This window comes from Acanthisitta chloris, unplaced genomic scaffold, assembly GCF_000695815.1.
Source record: "Acanthisitta chloris isolate BGI_N310 unplaced genomic scaffold, ASM69581v1 scaffold33392, whole genome shotgun sequence".
NCBI lineage: Eukaryota > Metazoa > Chordata > Aves > Passeriformes > Acanthisittidae > Acanthisitta > Acanthisitta chloris.
The window spans coordinates 11,116-31,168 of record NW_008660450.1 but is presented as its reverse complement, the minus strand read 5'-3'; the positions used below and the strand labels follow the sequence as shown (position 1 = coordinate 31,168).

The window sequence follows — 20,053 nt, the reverse complement described above, 5'->3', positions numbered from 1 at the left end:
ACAAGCTAGCTGAGGGAAAAGTCATTCCACTAACTTTCACACATTTTTATAGAGCCAGGTAATTCCCAAACAGTGGGTCATACAACACTTGTTTGAATATATTTCTGTCTAAAAAGTTTAAATATTGTAATTGGGGCTGTGCAGATTCACTTCAGCCAACAATCTCGATGTCTCTGTTGCCATAAAAATGATATATCTGAATAATGGATATCAGATAAACAGTACTTTTTTTTACAGTAAAATTACTCTAAAAGCAGAGAACATGGGTTTAAGTTGGACATGGCATATTTTAGACTAAAAACTAAAGGAAAGTGCCCAAACATCAGAATTCCTTTGCCTCAGAGAATTACATTGAAGAGAACCACTCACCAAATTCAGCAGCCCTATGTAGTAGCCTATCAGACTACCAGTCTCAGCAGCTGATAACCCATTTGATCCTTGCAATATCCCAACGTGCAAATGGAAAGTTATTTGGGCCCATCTGGGGATTCTCCTCTTCACCATATACCTGGAAGTCACTCACACACAGGTGGCTTCCAGCCCAAGTCCTCCACCAGCTCAGCGTTGCCATTCCAGGCTTCTGCACCTGTGGGATGTGAGCCCAGGTAACCAGCAGGATCTGCTCAGGGGTTGCTAAAAGGGTCCTACCTGGGGCCCAACCAAGCACTGCATTGGAGAGAGAAATGCAGTGATGTGGAGCCATTTTTGGAGGATGCCGTGTGGACAGGAGAAGGAGGACTCACCAGGTCTGTAGAGGGAGCATGATCTTACCATCCCATCACATGCCCTCAATATTGCTGCAGCCCATTCTACTGCTCTGATGCTCTCCCTCTCCTTTTCTTATCCATTGACCATGGTAATTCTTCTGGACAGCACTTTTGTCTCCTGGCTTGTCTGTGGTAGGACCTCTTGGGGAACAGGGCCACATTGCTTGTGTGTTGATGTCCATTTTCTTGATATAGCCCAGTGGAGTTGGGTGATGCTGCAGTTACTCAGAGCACTGCTTTTGCAGATGAAGGTGGCTGAATCCATCCAGCCCACTTGCTGGGAAGAGGAGACCTATGTGTTCCTCACTTCATGTGGGCAGATGAACAGCTTTCACACCTGAACTGTATCAGGACAGCATCAAGCTCAGCTAGAGCTCCAGACTGGCCACCTCTCACCTCCTCCCTCCTATGGCTTTGTCATCCTGGGCCTGAATGACTGATGAGTGCTTTCACTCAAAGCAACTAGGAAATATGCACAGGTTGTTTGTCATCCACAGGCTGCAGGGAACAGGTCAAAGGGTGAGTGGGAACAGCAGGGCTGCCAGCCAAGCTGACACAGTTTACCAGGATGTTTCTCCTGCTATAAATTGCCGTCAGCTTCACCAGACTCAGCTCCAGCAGAGCAGGAGGGAGAGGATTTGGATTTTTACCTGCACCAAGCTCTCCATCAGGTGCAGGTGTGAGAGGAGCATAAAAGAAGCAGGCAGGAGAAGCTGGTGTCAGGCATCCCAGACCAGCATGGCATCTCTACTGGACAACATAGCCAGACCTTCTGCTGTTGTTCTGCAGCTGTCTGTGGTGCTTGGCGTAATCTTTGTGCTGCTAAAGGTGGTTCAGTTCTACCGGGAGAGGAGGAAACTCGTCAAAGCTCTGGAGGCATTCCCTGGTCCCCCGAAACATTGGCTCTATGGCCACAATCACATGGTAAGGAGGAAGTTGGGCTCGGTCAGGCTGGGTTGGTCCCAAAAACTGTGCAAGATCTCAGTCAGGATGAGAAGCAGCACTGGGTGGGGTGTCCATCCCCTGCTTGTGTCCCTTCCCACAGGAGAGACCTCTGTACAGGGAGTGCTAAGGTTTCTGCAGGGCATGAAGAAAGGTGCCTGGATATGAGATGTGCATCGTTTGGTAGAAAACAGAGATGTGTTCTTTTTGATAATTCAATTCTCAAGAGAGGATGTTTTCATGAGAGTGTAAATTTAACCTCTGCTCTCCCTGGCATGTCCCTCTATTTTTCTGCCTTTATTCAGACACTGCTTAACTCTCATTGCAGATATATACTGAAAAACGTTTACATCAGATAGTGTCATGGGGAGAAGAATACCCTTATGCCTTTCCCAGATGGTTTGGACCAGTCCTGCCTTCTCTAGAAATACACCATCCTGAATATGCTAAAAGCATACTTGGCCGTACAGGTAAGTCTCTATATCTGATTTTGGGATGTCCTTGACACTTTCCTACCAAGAAAATCATGGGAAACATGCCTGGAGTCATCTGCTCTGCCAGCTTCCTTCATAGCTATAGCAATTCCTCTTTTGCTTCCCTTCACAAACTCCCAGCCTGCCCAGGTTTCACAGAACAGTTTGTATTGTACAGCGACCTGGTAACTGTTCCTTCCATTTCCCTGTCTCCATTATCTTTTGTATTATTGTCTTCTATGGCATCTACCACCACAATGTTTGTTTTTCCCAGTAAACCCAGTAATATGGGTGAGCTGGCATGGCAATGGCTCTCAGAAGACATCTTAAGTTTTCTCCTCTGCTCCCTTCCATGGAGCATCATGCCTATGAATGGTACACACATGGACATCTCCAGTAAATTCCATCCATTGTTCTCAAATTTGGGATTTGCCATGGCCATTTATTTTCCACACATACTTTTTGTTCTACCTTTCTCTGTTTTTTCAAGTCCATTGAGGTCATACTTGTAGACAACCACTTTTAAACTCTAGTTCTAGTGGTAGAATATTTTACATGTTGAAATGACATTAACTCTCCATTGTGATTTGGAGTATGAACTCTAATGCAAATTTGTCTTGAATTCTCTTTTTTTGTTATATTGATTTAATTAGTCATTCATACATTTCTGATGTCTGTTTTGTTTTACAGATCCCAAGGCCAAGGTACCCTATGAACTCGTAGTTCCCTGGATTGGTAAGTCAAAAGCAGCAGTAAGGCTGTCAGAGATGTGATCAGAGCCTGGAGGAGCCGATTGCATCTTTGCTGTTTGTGTTTCCAGGGAAGGGGCTGTTGACCTCGGATGGAGCCAAATGGTTCCAGCATCGGAAGATGCTCACCCCAGCCTTTCACTATGATGTGCTGAAACCTTATGTGACGCTGATGTCAGACTCAGTCAAAGTGATGCTGGTAAGAATCCCCTCTCCTGCTACTTTTACCTTTCAGCTGTGCAGAGGTGAAAATAATCAGATCTGGGAATGAGTGAGAGAAAGAGGCTACACAGATTCTAGAGTTTCACTGAACTTTTTGGGGCAGTTTTGAAGTTTTGAAATTGCTCCCCTCACCTTCCTTTGGACATTTCACTCATTATTTCTTTTTTATTCCCCAAATAAACTTAACCACTGCTAGAATATCCTTTCCTATCCCAGAAGTTGTAAACCTGGAAAAAGAAATGAACAGAGGAGCTTGATTAGATTCACAGAATATATCATGAACTAGGGCCTCTGCTTGCTGAAAAGAAAGCAATTAGCAGTGTGGATCTGGGAAGAGGGATAGGAAAATAGATGGTAGTCTGTCTCTCCTTACCTCTGTCTCCACCTCTAGGATAAATGGGACAAGAAGAGCATAGAGAGGAAGTCAGTGGAACTCTTTCAGGACATCAGCTTGATGACACTAGACAGCCTCATGAAATGTGCCTTTAGTTTTGATTCCAACTGTCAGACTCAGAGGTCAGTGCCTGAACTTTCAAATCATTGGAAAGCAAGTGCTCCTGTTTCCCCACTCATGTTGCTAACACCAGCTTTAACTTTGGCCTCCTTACAGCGAAACACACTATTATATTAAAGCTATTTATGACCTGACCTACCTCCTGACCGATAGAGTGCAGAACTTTTCCTTCAAGGATGTCTTCTACAACTTTACTCGCAAAGGCCGTGAGTTCCAGAAAGCCTGCAAGCTGTCCCATACCCACACAGGTACTTCCCTCCCTTTCTCCCCAGTCTCCCAGCTGAACCTCTCCCCCACTTACAGCTGGAGTGGCTCAGAGAGGGGTTGCAGCATGCACTGGTGAGAGGGTTACACATTAAACAGAGTCCATGCTGCTGACCATGACTTGGTCACGAGTGGTCAAGTACGTGAGGTCTCTGGACGGACAGGACACATCTAACTGATCAGTCTTCTGTGCAGATCAGGTAATAAAAGACAGAAAGTTGTTGCTGTCCAATGAGAAGGAACTTGACAAGATCCAGAAGAAGAGGCACCTGGATTTTCTCGACATTCTTCTTTGTAGCAAGGTGAATGTTTGAAATAATTGTTATCTAATGCTAAAGAACACAGCTTCATGGCACCAAGGATGCACCAGCAGGGAGATCACCACCCCTGGCTGGAGTTGCCGGCAACAGCTTGCCCACTCCGTCTTTCCTAGCTCAGGGATAGGTGGACTGAAAGGGAAGGAAGTACAAATGTTTGGGAGGCAGAGACTGAACAAAAATACCTTGGGCAGACTTTCATCTTTCTTGATCATTTCCATTGAGCACACTAATAGTTTAAAAGAAGTGAACTCTCAGAAACCAGAGAAAAATGAGGTCTTTGGAAAGGTTACAAGGGGTCACCTTGTCTGTGATCCTCTCAAGAGATTTTTTTTCTTACCTTTTGTAGTTTTACCTTCACAGACATCTTCAGATACTCACAAGAGGAGCTGCTATTTGGTGTTCAGGAAGGAGTTACACTCTGTGCTCACTCTATCTTTCTGGAGACGCTGCTTTCTTTTGTGTCCCCATCTGAAACAAAAGTTGTCCAAATCAAACTACTGAAAAATGTAGCAGGGACCATTGGTAGGGGATCAAACAGGGTGTGATGGGCTAGGAATTGGTATCCCACCAACACCCAACTCTATAGGTGTGTTGGCTACAGAAATGGCAATCAGCAGGTCTGACTGTTCTCACATATATCTGATATATTTTCTGCTGTCTTCCTGATATACAGGGAGACACAAGAGACACCAAATAAGGCCTTTCTTTATCATCATCCAGGGTTATATTTATATCTAAAGGAAAAGGTCCTTTGGGTATAAAAACAAAAGTCCTGGGTACTTCAGAATGATATGCTCTCCTCTTTGCTAGGATGCAAATGGAGTTGGACTATCTGATGAGGACCTGCGTGCTGAAGTGGACACATTCATGTTTGAGGGTCATGATACCACAGCCAGTGGGATCTCCTGGCTCTTCTACTGCATGTCATTACATCCACATTACCAGCAACGGTGCAGGGAGGAGATCCAGGGGATCTTGGGAGACCGAGATACCGTTGAGTGGTGAGCTAGGACTTCTTATTCCGTTACCTTGAACTCCTGTAAGGCCTTTGACATGGTCCTCCACAATATTCTTCTCTCTGTATTGGAGAGATATATATGTGATGGGCGTACTGTTCAGTGGATGAGGAATTGGTTGAAAGGTGACATCCAGAGGGTAGTGGTCAATAGCTCAATGTCCAGATAGAGATCAATGGCCAGCAGTGTCCCTCAGGGGTCTATACTGGGACCAGTACAGTTTAATATCTTCATCTGTGACACAGACAAAGGGATCAAACACACACTCAGCAAGTTTACTTTCAGGGAGGACCTTGGGAAGATGACCTACACCACAATGTGCATCAAAGAGAGCTTGCGCCTGTTCCCGCCAGTTCCTGCTGTGTCCCGACAGCTCTCTAAACCCATCACATTTCCTGATGGACGCAGCTTGCCAGCAGGTCTGTTGGGTTTGTTCATCCTTCATGCTGCTGTCTGTGACAAGTGTGACATCCTCACTAGTGTTGCTGTGTGGAGAGGCTGGTGGGGCTTCCATCCTCTCACCTCTCTCTGAAGGGCTGTACAGGGCTACCACAGCTTGCCAGCACAGTGAGCCTGGAAGGGTGGCTGGACAGAGTCCAAGGACATGTTCTATGGCACTAGGGTGTTCACAGGGCTCATAGGGGACTTGCAGAGAGTTGTTCCTGACCAAGAGTAAAAGTTCATCCACTGATAGAAAAATGGGGCCCAGCTCTGAGGCTGTTGTTTCTTCCATGTGAGGGTTTCAGGTGACCTGCCTGGACAGGCTGGGCACCATCCCTGCCAGATCTCCTGCAACAGCCCATGCAGAGACCAGGGAGGAAAACCATCCCAGAAACACCTCTCCTGCATCTTCATTCTGAGCTGTCATGAGATTTTTCTCACTTTTGTTTTACAGGCTGCAAGATTGGACTGAACATATTTGGTATTCACAGGAACCGGGATGTGTGGGAGGACCCCGAGGTATTTCACCTTTATCACAAGAAAGGGAAGATGATCTCTGAGCCCAGAAATCCACTCTCCTTGAACAAGACAGGCTGTGCCTCCCTGCCATGTTTTTCCCTTTTGTTCCAACAGTCCATATTTAAATGAAAAGTTCAATGAAGTTACCAAACACCCCAAAGGCTTTGAATGTGCCAAAGTGCTCGGAAAGGGTGTTGAATAGTCTGTCTTTGTGCATGGTGACACAGAGATACTCAGATTGCTTCAGCTGCCTCAGACAGACTTAGGTCCCAGAGTGGTATGAGAAGTCCCAAGCCCTCTAGACAATGTGTGATTTGAAGCTAATATTTTAGAGGGTTCAAGGAAAGAAATAGCTGGAAAACTTGCAGGAAGGTGTGCAGCTGCCTCTCTCCAGTGTCTGTCTGGAGAGCAAGGATCAGGCATCTCTGGAATAGAGGGTGTCTGACTTGACCATTGCTGCCATGGATGAAAAAACACCTGCAGGCATCTTGGGCATTGTAGTGGGTAACCTGGATGTCCCCAAGAGGAAGATCCACTCAGCAGATTTGCAGAGAGATGCCTCTCATCTGCAGCTTCCCCAGGAAGAGCAGAGACCACATCCACTTCTAACTTGGGGACCAGGGAATAACCTGGTGCTACCCATATCAGGGCAAACACTGACTAAATGGTCTTTGTTGCTCCCACAGATATATGATCCCTCGAGGTTTTCTCCAGAGAACACAGCACAGAGGCACTCCCATGCTTTCCTGCCTTTCTCTGCTGGATCCAGGTGGGACATCCTTCATACTTCTCCTTCCCATTAGATTGCCTTGTATGGGAGATCTAGCTCAGAGCCAATCTCCTGAAGCTAATCCTCCCTCAGCCTCCATAAGCTGAGTTGTCTTGGCCAACTCAGGTTTTCCATAACAGAATCTCCTATTACAGAATCTTCTGTAACAGGATTTCCAAGCTCCATCAACTCTAGAGCATTTCCCACACCCCAAGCTTTGTGGTCACTGTTGGCTTTCACACACTTGTGGCTTTTGGAGATGTTTATGTTTTCTTTGCCAGCATTGGGAACACAGGCTCCCTTGTTTAGGGGTGAACCCCAGTGCACCTCAAAGCCAAGATGGGTCCAAGTGTCTGTGGTTCCCATGCAAGATATGCAGTTGTTCAGATGCAAGACATTGAGGTCTCAGTAATTTGCAAGACGATTTCCACATAGAGACAGAAATAACTTTTCTGAGATGTCTGGCCTTTTAGCTGGATCCAGGCAGCACTTTCTAGTGAACTAAGCCCTGGTTCTCTCAACAACATATCTTTTTCCAATGCATATTCATGAAAAATATCCATAACCCACCACAGAGCTGGGTGCATTTTGGTGTGGCATCAGGCGATCCCTAGATAAGCTGTGGTGCCATAGTCACAGCAGCTGGAGATCCCCTAACTAGGACATGGGCTGAGCCCAGCTTGGGGGTGGTTGGGGATGAAGGCAGCAATTGGAGTATTTGTCATCCTCTCCACAGGAACTGCATTGGGCAGCAGTTCGCCATGAACGAGATAAAAGTGGCGCTGGCCCTGACCTTGCTCCGCTTTGAGCTCTGCCCAGACCCATCTAGGCTTCCCATAATGATACCACAGGTCACACTCCGGTCCAGCAATGGGATCCACCTGCATTTGAAGAAGATTCGCTGATCCCATGGGGTACCACAGCAGAGGGAGAAGTGCTCTCCCAGGGGTCATCCTACACCCAGAGGTTTAAGAGAAGGACATCAAACAGACCCACACTGGCCACACTGGTCCTCTCCCACATTAATCCCCACCCCACTGCTGTTCAGGGGGGCATGCTGAGCCCCCTTGAACAAACTCCAAACCCAGCAGGTCCAGGTGCCCTCCTTGCACAGAGAGCAGCACTGCTACAGGGGTTCCAAAGTACAGCTCCGGTTCAACCTTAACCTCAACAGTCATCCTCCGTGTCCTACTCACCTCCAACCTGTCCCCACACATTGCCACACACCTGTGGATTTGCCACATTGTTGGTCCCCTGCTCAGGCTTGGCAATGAACAATGCTGGCATGGTTTTCAAGGATGTCTAAAGCCTGGGCACCACCCCAGCAAAGCATCTCTCCCCTGCCTCCAGCCGGGGTGTGCCAGGCAGCCTCACTGCATCCCTCTGAATTATTCCTGTCCTGGGGCTGGCACTGTGCCCACCATTATGGAGATGAAGGCCTGTGGGTTTTTGCTGCCCTGGCACTGAACTTCCTTGAGCTGAGGGTGCTCAGCAGCCAACACAGAGACATGCCACCAGCTAACCTAGAGAAATCACTCACCACGCTGCAAACAGCATGTGATCAGCCTTGATCCCTTCTCTGAAACAAGAATAAAGCCTTCTGTGAGAACTCACCAAGCATGGCTTTGGCTTCCTTTGTGTTTGAGGGGCCAGAGGGGTACAGGAGGAGCCTCAGCAGCACAGAGGCAATGGTGTGCCCAAGGGCACAGCCTTGTGAGAGTTTTCTCAAGACACAAGCACTGTTTCTGTGGGTGGGTTTGCCCCCTGTTGAGTCTGAGGAGCCTGTTTCCACTCCTCCCAAACCAAGCCATCACCTCTGACTCCAGGAGTGTCCATGGCAAGGAGAACAACTGAAATGATACGTGGTCAAACAAAGCAAAACAGAAATACACACCACATACACAAAAATGCTGCTGGCAAGAACAAAATCGGCTTGCAAAATAAAGCAAGTCCCAATAGGAAGCATGAGTCTGTGTCAAAACCTTTTCTGCAGACGCCGAGAACTAACCACTCAGTACATGAGTGAGCTGTCCAGAGGATGCGGGTGAGCACTGGCCCTGTAATCATTTGTTTTGGAGGTACAGGGAGCCTTTCCTCAGCCCCGGCCAAGGTGAAGCACCTGAGTGAGCTGCAGGTCCGGGGTGTGAAATGGATCACTAGGTGGCAGTGGGAGACCCAGAAAAAGTCCTCCCTGGTCCCTGGTAAAACTCCCCGGACTTGGCAGGGAGCACGGCTAGGCCCAGCAGGGCAGCTGAGGTGCCCTATCCTTGGGGACATCCCCATCCCCACCTTCAGCAGTGCGGGGCAGCAGGGCAGGCACTGGTCTGTCACAGTCCCCAGCATGATGGTGGTATTACCCAGAGCCCAGGGAAGATTTGTCACTGCAAGTGCCTGGACACTCAGAAGGCACCAGGAGAAACTGAGGCATGGAGGGCTGCACTCATGCCATGCCATGGTGACAGATAAGGCTGTTTGTCCAGCTCTCACCCACAGCAAGGACATCACCAGCATCACTGCAGGCATGTCTGTCTGGGCAGCTCACCTCTGCTGCTGAGCAGAAGTCTCCTAGCCAGAGCAGGAGAGCCAAATGTGAGCATATCCCCATCTGACTAAACCCCTGCGGAACCCTTCACCCCATCTCTGTTGCCTGCTGCATGCTCAGTTTGAGAAACAAAACTTTCCACAGGCTGGATCCAGACTTTTGTTCTGGCTGTCACGGTGTCTAACAGGACCAGCAAGGTGCAGCTTGTATTTATTTTGGAAGGCAGCTGGAGACCAAGTTTCTCTTCTCCCAACCCTCCCCTTCTGACCCCCAGAAAAGACTGAATGCAGGTTGTGTAGGTGCCAATGCCACCACCCTTACACTGCTGGTAGACTCAGGCTGGTCTTACAGGTAGACTCCAGCTTTCCTCTTCCCCAGCTCCAGGTTGTTGGAGGGCAGCAGTTTGATACATCTTTTCATTACTGTAAAGCTTTATTTGCCAGACATTTCAGTCACCCATCTGGGTCAAGCAAGCCACCTTGCAGCTCTGCTCATCCACACTCCAGTTTGTCGTCCAAGCAGCAAGCTTGGAGAGCAATTGACTACAAAGACCCAACCCAGTCTCCTTGGTTGTGGGGTGCAATGGAAACTAGGTAGCACATAAAGGTGTTGCTACAGCATCTTCTGGCTTGGGCATGGGGGAATAAGGCCAAAGCAGGACAAGTTAGATTTGAAGAGGACCCACAGCTGCTGCCCACCTCTGTGTCTGTACAGGGCCCTGTGTTTTGAGGCCTGTTCTCTGCCATGACCAAGGCAGCTCATTTGGATTCCAAGCATCCTCCTGGCTGATAGGAATAGCCAAACACCAAATGCTTCTAGTAGAGACCTTCCTCAAAGCAACTGCTCTGAGAAATCTGCTTGGTAAAGAGAGGAGAAACTGCTGTCATTTTTTATAGAAAAACAAAAATGCAGTGTTAATCAAGGCAGTTATGACAGTAATTGAGGTAACTTGAACCAAACACTTTAAAATCTCTTCCTGTCAGGATTCCTGCTTAACCCAGGTTTGCAGTTTGAAAGACCAAAGCTTTCGAGGGAAGGTCTTGAAGCAGAAACCAGGAGAAAATTCTTCCATTTTTCAGCTTATCCAGGTCAAACCAAGCAACCCAAACAGCTCTCCACCTTCAAACACTGGCAGTTTCTGGACAGCAGCTTGTACAAGATAACCTCCTCTGCCAAGTCACCACCGAACGGCTTTGAGAGCAGAAAAAGCAGTGCGAGGAGCTGGGCAGCAGCCAGTGACACAGATCTAATCACCCGAGCATTTGCCCCAAATGTCTCCCTGCCAGGCGGTGACATTTCTGTGCTGTCTCAGCTCGCTCCTCCATCACCATGGCTACTACAGCAGCCGCCAATCCACAAGCGAGTCCTTCCAGGGTACCAGCAAACCCTCTGGGGGATGCTATGAGAGCCAGCCCCTTTGGCAGGGAGACACTTCGGGGACCCCGGGACAGCCCATAGCACCAAAAATTCCCCTCTTTCTTCTTTGCCTTCTCCATTTCTGTGCTGTCTCAGCTCGCTCCTCCATCACCATGGCTACTACAGCAGCCGCCAATCCACAAGCGAGTCCTTCCAGGGTACCAGCAAACCCTCTGGGGGATGCTATGAGAGCCAGCCCCTTTGGCAGGGAGACACTTCGGGGACCCCGGGACAGCCCATAGCACCAAAAATTCCCCTCTTTCTTCTTTGCCTTCTCCTTTTTATTTTCCTTTTTTTTTTTTTTTTTCAAACACAAACAATGGAGCTAAAAGGTTGGGTATCAGGCCGATAATCATGAATGACGTGTCGTTATTACACACCACACATTCATTATCTCCCACTCCAGCCATGTCACAGGCGGCTGGAGGAGGGCAGATAACGGGGGGCCTTCATGCAGATGGCTTATTATCAGGATGTTCCAGGAGGGGCTTTAAGACAGTTAGTGATGCTGTTTGCCAGTTAAAGATTAGAGACCCCAGAGAATAATTAACAATCCCAAAACCCAGTTTTTCTGCTGGATTCTTCAGCTTTCTCTCCCCTCCCCTGTCCTCTTTAATCTATTCACTCTAGCAGGTGTAATAAAGTGATAAGGACAGGCTCCGGGGATGTTTGTTTGGCTACTACGGGTGTATAAACCAACAATGGATGGTATTTTACTTCTGGCTTTCAGTGGCTTGAATCAAGACCAAAAACTTTGCAGTCCCCTTGCCCACACACAGCCATCCCTCAATGCCGTGCTCCCAGCTCCCACCTGGGTGGCTGGGCTTCTTCCCCACCTGAAGGACCACAACACTGGGTTGGGGTCCCTTTTTGCTCCCAGAGGTCCAAATTACATCTCTTGGGAGTCAAGGCACCCAATGCCGGAACATAAATCCCAGGCTACACTGCTCAGGCCCAGGGCTAGAGCTAGTAGCACTTCCAGCAGTGATTTACCTGCGTATAGCAAGTCTTTAAACTACTTTGGAATAATTTATACAGCAGCTGTCCACCTGACCAAGCTGCTCCAGGGTTGTGGTTACAGGTGGAACAGAAGCATATTAAACCCTCACAGCTAAAGAGCCTCAGGAGAGATCAGGGAGGCATCGGTGTAAAGGTGGCTTTCAACAAGATGCCCCGTTATCTGGGGATTCAAGAGATGAGTTGCACCCTCCTAGGTCACAAAGAAAAGCTGTGATACATCTTATAACAAGGTGGTAATTAAAAAACCCCTACCTGAATATCTTCTGCCCAAAAGGAAACTATCCTGTCTGCAGCAGAATCCAGCCCTGGACATCATCCTGATGCCTAAGCCTCAGAGAAAATGGCATTAGCGAGTGAGGGGCAGGATGGAGCACCCATGGTGTCCTTCCCCTTCACCAGTGGGCATGGGGTGACTTGTAAAGGGCACAGTCAACCCCCCATGCTTCTTGGAAAGAGGTATTTGGGAGGATTTGTCCCCTAGGCAAGTTGGCTCAGTACCCTTTAGAGAGGTTACGGAGGCTGTGGGAAGTACCTATCACCTTGGGGCTATCAGGGACAGCCCCAACTCTAGAAGGCATTCCCCAGCTCACAGGGTTGGTGCAGAAGGCACGAGCACTGGCATGCCAGAAGTTGTCTTCCCAATCACGCTCATCCTGCCAGGGAGGGATGAGACAGCATTGTGCTTTAAAGAGCATCCCGACCCTATCAGCAAGAGATGAGATATCCTAATTATGGCAGTACAGGCGAGGATCCGGGCCGTATCAGACAGTACAGAAAGGTAAACAAGAAATATAACAATGGACCCTTAACACTCATTAGCTGTGTCAGATAATACCTCACTTTTCTCCCTTTGGGGCTTAAAATCTAATTAAGATTTTCCAACAATAAATTTCATTTATGCTCGCTCCCTTTTGTTCTTTTTAGGATCACACCGAGAAGCATCTGTGAGCTGGCTGAGCAGCTTGTGAGAAGGCAACTTTGCACAGTCAGGCTCGGCTTGTGCTCCACAGACAAGGGAAACTGAGGCAGAACAGCACCATGGACTGTGCAGAGATCCCAATAGGGAGGTAACACTGGCACTTGCATAAGATATTTTCCTCAGGAAAGTGAACTCTGAAGGGACACTGGCTGTGATAAGACTAAGTGCTGAGGTATCTGGGCTACCCAAAATGTCCAGCAGTGAAGCCCTATCCTACCTTGCATGGACCTACAGTCGTGGTAGGATCCGTGGGGAAAGGGACACTGAGACCCACTGAGCTCCCAGCACACCTCCATTCCAAGCCCTCATTCAGGCACTGCTGGGGGAACAGCCTGGGGATCCGTCACATATTCAGGGTGTACACAGGGCAGGGAATAAACTCCCACTGTTACTCATTATAAGGATGTCACCTTTTGCAACCGAGAGGTAAAAAATTAATGGGTTCCCCTCCTCTTGCCACACCCCCAGTCTGACTGCTGACACAGCAGGAACACGCAATGACTAATCCTTAAACCCTGCTGAGCGCAGCAGTACCACTGAGCTCTGGGAAGCTTGTTTTTTCCAAACCCATGTGACATTTGGCACCCGTGAGAGAAAAGTCAGGGGAGCAGTATCCATTAGGGGCACAAGTGGGAAGGTCCAGAACCCAACCTGGGGCTGGCTCAGCCTCCAGCTGAGCCTCCAAAGGAAGGTGGTAGAAGGGAACAGCTCTGACATGATGCTGGGGATGCAGCCATCATGCCTCCACATCTGAGGGCTTGACCCCTCCAACCCTTCTGCCTGTTTTTTTCTACTCCCATGCAATTTCTCAACACCAAGTCGTTGAGGGCATTTTCAAAATACTCACCTACCTGAGGCTCTAGGGAAAATGCCTTTCAAGGTGGGTCTGTTACTGAATTTTTGTGCCATCACCTGCTAGGACGTCAACAGCTTCACCTGCAGGAAGTGCATAGTAGAAGCCCTAAAACCACTCTGCTCCTAGGGGCTGCCAAAAATACTCCTCTTATAAACCTCCCATCTCTCCCAGTCCTGGTCCACCTGGGATGCCCTTGATTGCAGAGACCCTTAACCCTTTCCTCACTGGTCAAGGGGAGGACCCTGCATGCCACATGAGTAACTCATGTTTCAGGGATGGCCAAGGCATGAGAGGTCTCTCATTTCAATCTACAAACATCATGGCTTAGAAGTACTTATTGTTCCCATGGTGGCCCTGGCACTGTCCCCACCACAGCAAAAACCAGACCCTGGTAAATGGGAGAGCCAGCACTGCCTGGAGCAGCCCCCAGACACTTCCTGACAGCAATGAAAAATGATTGCCATTCATAACCTCCATCTGGGAATGGCCCCCAGCTGGCTGTAGATCTGCACGCTGTAGTCAGTGGGACCAGGGAGTGCTGCATTTCACCCATTAAGCAGCACTGAGAGGTGTAGGATTGGTGCCATGCCTCAGTTTGCCCATCTGATAGATGGAGGGGATTGATGCTCACCTCCCTATATGGCCCTTTGCAGCTCTGGGGTGGTCCAAATGCTGAGCATTCCCTGGTGTCCTTCATTTTCCTAACTGCCTAAAGGCTGGGATAGCTGTGAGATGCCAGAAAGTCCTTTGGGTGATTAGCAAAACGACTCTCTTTGCTTTCATAGGGGTAACGATTCTCTTTATTGCTCACAGGGAAGATATGTACAGGGGAGGTTTGTTCCAACATTAAAATGCATGGTGTAGGTTGTAAAAAGGAGGGTGAACTGGGGAGAAGGAGCAGGTTTTCCATCAGCAACTCCCTGTAGGACAACGGCTGGGGGTGCAGGGAGGTCCCAGGCACCCAGTGGGAACCCCTCTGTGTCTTGAGCAGGTTAACACCCTTCTGGGACTTGGGACACCAACCTTGCCAACCATGTGTGGTGACCATGTGTGGTGACCACCAGGCAGGAGAGGTGGCACCTCCAGACCTCTCCTGGAGACTGATGCCTGTGTGGACACCAGCCCCCAAGGCAGAAAAACGTGTCCCACAGGTGGGAAAGGAAAAGATGAGGAGATGGTGGTGCCATGGAGAGGTCAAGGACCCACCATATGCAGTGGGTGCCAGTGCAGATGGTCTCTGTGAAAATGCCCGTCGCGATAGTGGGAAGCGAATTGAGAGGAGGAAGGAGGACGACTGGTCAGGGTGCCTGCTACATGGCGGTGGTGATCACCTTCTCCTCGGGCTCCACAGTGTTCTCATAGGCATGCTGGTTCTCTTTGGACCTGCATCGGGATGGAGAAGCACAATGCTCAGCTCACCCTCAGCAAGAACAGCCTCCCCAAAGCCACATCTGGGATCCTGACCTTGCTGGTGCCAGTCATGCATGGAACAAGGAGTGAGGTGGGGAAGACAGAAGGGGTCACCCTGCCAGGAGGGGAGCCAAGTGCTGGCTGGGCATTGCTCTAATTTTTAGCAAGGGCTGTTTTGACAGTTAACATCTGTGTGATGACCTGTGGCCACTTTTGGTGTTTTTTTCTGTTGGAAAGGTGTGATGTAGCATAAGAAAAATGTGGTGCAGCAGGTTGTAAGGTGGTAGATGGACCATGGGGCTCAACTGCAGGATGGGGAAAGGCTGGGGAGGAGGGGATACTCCCTGTCCTTGCCTTTTGCTTAGTCCTTGGAGGATAAAAGTCTCCAAATCCATGTGCATAGGACATATGAGGCCCCAAGTGGGAGAGACCATGGCTCTGCATGTCTGAGCTGTCCCCAGAGAGACAGAACAGAGCCCATGAGCAATGGGGAGGAGGTCTGAGCAAGTCCTTCACCTGAAGTCAGCTGCAGCTGATACATGTCTCGGTTCACGGCCATTGGACGTGACAGCATCCAGCTTGTCCTCAACACTCACCACTGTCTCGACATTTTCCCTGGAGAGGCAGAAGAGAGGAGCTGAGAGGGCAACAAAGGAGCTGAGCTGCGGAGCAGCCTCTCAATGATGATGGCAGAGAGGAAGGGACACTACAGAGATAATAGGGGACCTGGATGTATTCCTGACCTCAGATACCCAGCTCAGCCCACTTCCCAGCAGAACAAGGGTGAGGAGAAACACCCACACTGCAAGTTTGCAGGGGCTATGCCCAGACACCAAGTGCCAGCCAACCCCTGCCTCTGGAGCTGGGACTCCCAGCGCCACACACAGACAGCAAGACTCATTGTCAACATGTGGGATTGTTTTCTCCCACTGACTGGTTTTTCCAGTCTACTTCTATGTAATCTGTTGCAAAATAGTCCCTTATGGATCCTGACTGACACGGAGAGAACCATCAAAGGCTCTGCTGATGCTGCTGCCCCAGCACAGGAAGGCTGTACGTGTGCACATCCATGTGAGTTAAGTCGAGCTGCTTTCCCCCAGATGCAAGTCTGGGTCACTTGCAGAAGGAACCATTGGGCATCGACGGGGTGTTTGACCTCAACCAGCTCTGGATCAAGCCTGTATCCTGAACGGTGCTGGGGGAGGTTAGCTGTGGAGGGTGAGTGCAGGTGCAATCTGCATGCACATCCCTCCTCTTCCAGTCTACACCCGAGGGCAATTTCAGAGGCTTCTCCAAGTAACAGACTGGCATAAATAGGCAGTGGCTTGAGCTGATAGCTGCTGTCAGAGTGACAGCCTGGAGCTGGCAGTGTGCCAGGCTGCCAAGCCTCACTGCCCACTCTTCTGAAGAGGGGCTAGATTAATTAAAACAAGCTGCCTTCCCCCCTCAAGCCCTCCACAGCATCCTCTGCCTCTGGGCTGGAAAGAGGCAGCCAGGCACAGACAGTGGTGGGAAACACCATCCCTGCCTCCCACTCCCATTGAAGGGAGGTTCCTTCAATTTGAGGACAAAGGTTCCTCTTTGGGAAACAAGGATTACAGCAGCAAATCAGACCATACAAATATATGTATACACACATTGAATTATACATTGGCCCTGAATGCATCCCAAAGGGATACCATTTAAATACATTTGCGGCTGAAGCCAATCTGCTGAGCGTCAGGGTATATCCTAGGTCCCCACCTCCTCAGCCTGGAGAGGCTGCAGGGATGCACAGGGACAAGAAGACACCAGCACCTTTGAGTGCAAAGCCCAAAGGGACGGTGCCAGTGTAGAGGAACTAGGAAACAGGCTACAGGGTGCTTTTTGTCTTCATCTCTTGTTGACTTTGGGCTCAGATTCAAGATCAGGTTACTGCAGCTTAGCCAGTTAGCCTTATTTGTCTGATCAGGAGCCACAGCCTGTAGCTTTGCTCAACCAGCAGAGGACAAGAGGTAACCCATCCCACAGAGCCTTTTTCTGATGAATAAGGCCACCTTGTTTGCCTGTGCCATGGGCTTCATGTAGAGTGCTGCCATGACTTGGCTACCTTCCTCTTCTCCCAGCTCCTCTCAGTGCATTTTGACAACTTGGCTCTCTCTGCTTTGCAAGCAAAGCTGGTTGGGACTTATTATCCCGTGGATAGGAGGCACATGGGAACTGCACCCCCAAAACCATAGAAAAGCAGGCTCAGGCTACCACTCTGAACATGTGCCCATGTAAACCAGCCACGATGCTGTGGCTCTCTGGGTCCCAGCACAACACTTTCTCATGGCAGCATTTGTACCGTACAAGCTCACACCTGGCAATAAGTAACAGGGAGCAGAGACCAGGACAGGGGGAAGAGGATGGGGAAATGAGGACAGGGAGTCTTTGCTCTCCCTGCCCAGCTCCTGGCGTGGTGATCAGAGTGTTCTGATCACTGGCACAAGGACAGAGACTGCTGGAAGTGACACATGCCAAGACAGCTAAGCCCAACCTGATGCAATTTCCCACACTTACACTTTCTCCTTACACCAGAACCTGTTGACCACAAAAGCGATGGCCACCAGGACTAGAAACACAACCACTGCAATGACACCCTGTGACCATGGCTGGAGTGTGCCCCTGGCTGCAGGAAAAAAAAAAAGAGAACACATTAGAAATACATCCTCAGGCTTTTATCTGTCAAGCTTCTCCCATCCAGCTTCAGCAACATCCAGCCAAGAGCTTGGACCTGCAAACCAGAGCAGAAAATGTTGCCATCAATTCAGGGAGGCTTACCTGGGTGGCAGCAATGAAATAAAGTGCAAGTAACAGCAGTTCTGCTGGCATTTGCACGTGGAGTATGGTGCCTTGCAATTTTGGGACTCAGTATATATATATACACATACATATAGGTATGCTGTGAGGCACTGATGACTCTGTGATGGGGGAACAAAGGGCTAGGGGACATGGAGGAAGGGAGGGAAGGAGAATGTTTGCCAAGGGAAAGAAGGCAGAGGGGTTTCAGCAAACTATTTATTCTCTATGCCCAGATGCCACAGACATCATTCCTGGGTTATTTTACAAGTACTGACTGGTATAATAAGAACTCCATAACAGGGACAGGGTAAAATTTAGTTGTCGCTCTCAAAACAGAAAGTTGTCATTGTCGATTTTGGTAAAATGCACCATTCAACGACTTTCCAGAGGAGAAAACTGATTTTTGACAGGAAATTGAAGGCTGAAGCATTCAGAGCAACAACCTCAGCAAAAAGACCAGGCAGGGCTGGCAGGGGGCCAAGTGGCATTGAGGTGGCAGTGGGGGTTGGGAGCTGACAAGGGTATCCCCGTTTCCTCCAGGGGTGGGACAGACTCACAGGTTCATTTTTCTCTAGCAGAACCTAAGGAGAGATCCAGGCATGTGTGGGAAGGCTGCAAGAAGTATTCCTGGATGTGAGAAGCATTCCAGGTAGGATGATGAGAAGAGGAAACATTGTACCAGTCCTTGCTGGGGTGGCTGCTCCTTGCCTCCCACTGCCTTTCAGACAATGGAGCATTCAGACGTAGTCAAACTTATCCTTAAGTGCTGTAGAAAGACAACACCAAAGGACACCTTGTCCATGCAGCCACATTCCTTTCGGATTTAATTACTATTTATTCATACATGTCTTTTCCTCATCTGCTGATCAAAACACCAATCCATGCACATAAACAAGATCCCTCTGCATGGGCAGACAGAGTCTTCTACAAGCCAGCACCATCATCAGCCTCAGAATACTCAGACACAGACTTGGCCACTGGCACCTGCAAGGCTGAGCTGTCCCAGGATGAGCAATGGGTACTTCAGTCTCACTTGGGAACTTTACATTAACTGAGTACTTCATCTATGTCACAGGAGATAAAGCTCTGCTATAAACAGAAAATAATCTTTACTAGCAGCAATAAAAGTGGGCTGTGCGTCCACATATACAAACTCCTCATGCACAGCCAGCTTCACACTGGCTCTGCTGCTAACAGCTGTGCTCTCCTTCTTCTGATTTTGGGGAGAGGGACTATCCTTTGGTAAGACCTCTAGCTCCTTGACTCTTTACTGCAAGAGACTTTTATTTAAAATTTTTTAGGAAAAAACCACCAAAACCAGCCAAACCACAAAACAAAACTCTTTTTTCCTCTTGGAAGTGAAATCAGCCTGGCCAGCTGACTCACAAGCAGTGCCAGTGTGGAAAGTGGTGGCACTCCTGGGCAAGGGGCTGTGAGAGCAGCCCCTGTTTGGGACACTGTTTGTGTCTCTCAGCTTCTCCTCCCCACAGAGACACTTGCCATGTTTACTGCAAGGTCCCGGGGGCAAAACAAGAGCAGGAGGAATTTGTACGGAAATTTCCTCTTGTATCAGTGTGTTTTGACTGAAATATCATTGTATCAGCAGGCTACTGGTGGTGGTAGCAGGGGAGGTGGCAGGGGGGAAGAGCAGGGTTCGGTCCTGTCCTGCTCTACCTGGTGGGCAAGGATGCTCATGCCCCTACTGCCCACCACCCCCTTGGGTGCAGCCCCAAACACACCTATTGCCTCCTGGCTGAGCTTTGCCTCACTTTGCATCTTTCCTTGCTCTGCCCTTTGTATCAGCAGGCTACTGGTGGTGGTAGCAGGGGAGGTGGCAGGGGGGAAGAGCAGGGTTCGGTCCTGTCCTGCTCTACCTGGTGGGCAAGGATGCTCATGCCCCTACTGCCCACCACCCCCTTGGGTGCAGCCCCAAACACACCTATTGCCTCCTGGCTGAGCTTTGCCTCACTTTGCATCTTTCCTTGCTCTGCCCTTGGCTGTACATTTATTT

General features: G+C 49.2%; 2 protein-coding genes across 2 annotated transcripts in view; one reads left to right on the top strand and one right to left on the bottom strand.

The window, feature by feature from the left end:
* Positions 1-1,505: 1,505 nt before the first annotated feature.
* On the top strand, positions 1,506-7,901 carry LOC103797597 (cytochrome P450 4B1-like). Its single transcript, XM_009069817.1, has 12 exons — positions 1,506-1,691; positions 2,038-2,179; positions 2,873-2,917; positions 3,003-3,130; positions 3,545-3,669; positions 3,764-3,915; positions 4,127-4,233; positions 5,062-5,252; positions 5,553-5,686; positions 6,163-6,227; positions 6,914-6,996; positions 7,733-7,901. The coding sequence occupies exons 1-12, from the start codon at positions 1,506-1,508 to the stop codon at positions 7,899-7,901; spliced, it is 1,527 nt and encodes a 508-aa protein (XP_009068065.1).
* A 7,218-nt stretch (positions 7,902-15,119) lies between these two features.
* PDZK1IP1 (PDZK1 interacting protein 1) overlaps positions 15,120-20,053 on the bottom strand; it is a 7,039-nt gene continuing 2,105 nt past the window's right edge. The window contains exons 2-4 of the mRNA XM_009069816.1: positions 17,761-17,869; positions 15,736-15,834; positions 15,120-15,192 (exon numbers count right to left, since the gene is read on the bottom strand). Coding sequence (XP_009068064.1) covers positions 15,120-15,192; positions 15,736-15,834; positions 17,761-17,869 — 281 coding nt within the window. The remainder of the gene's footprint in view (positions 15,193-15,735; positions 15,835-17,760; positions 17,870-20,053) is intronic.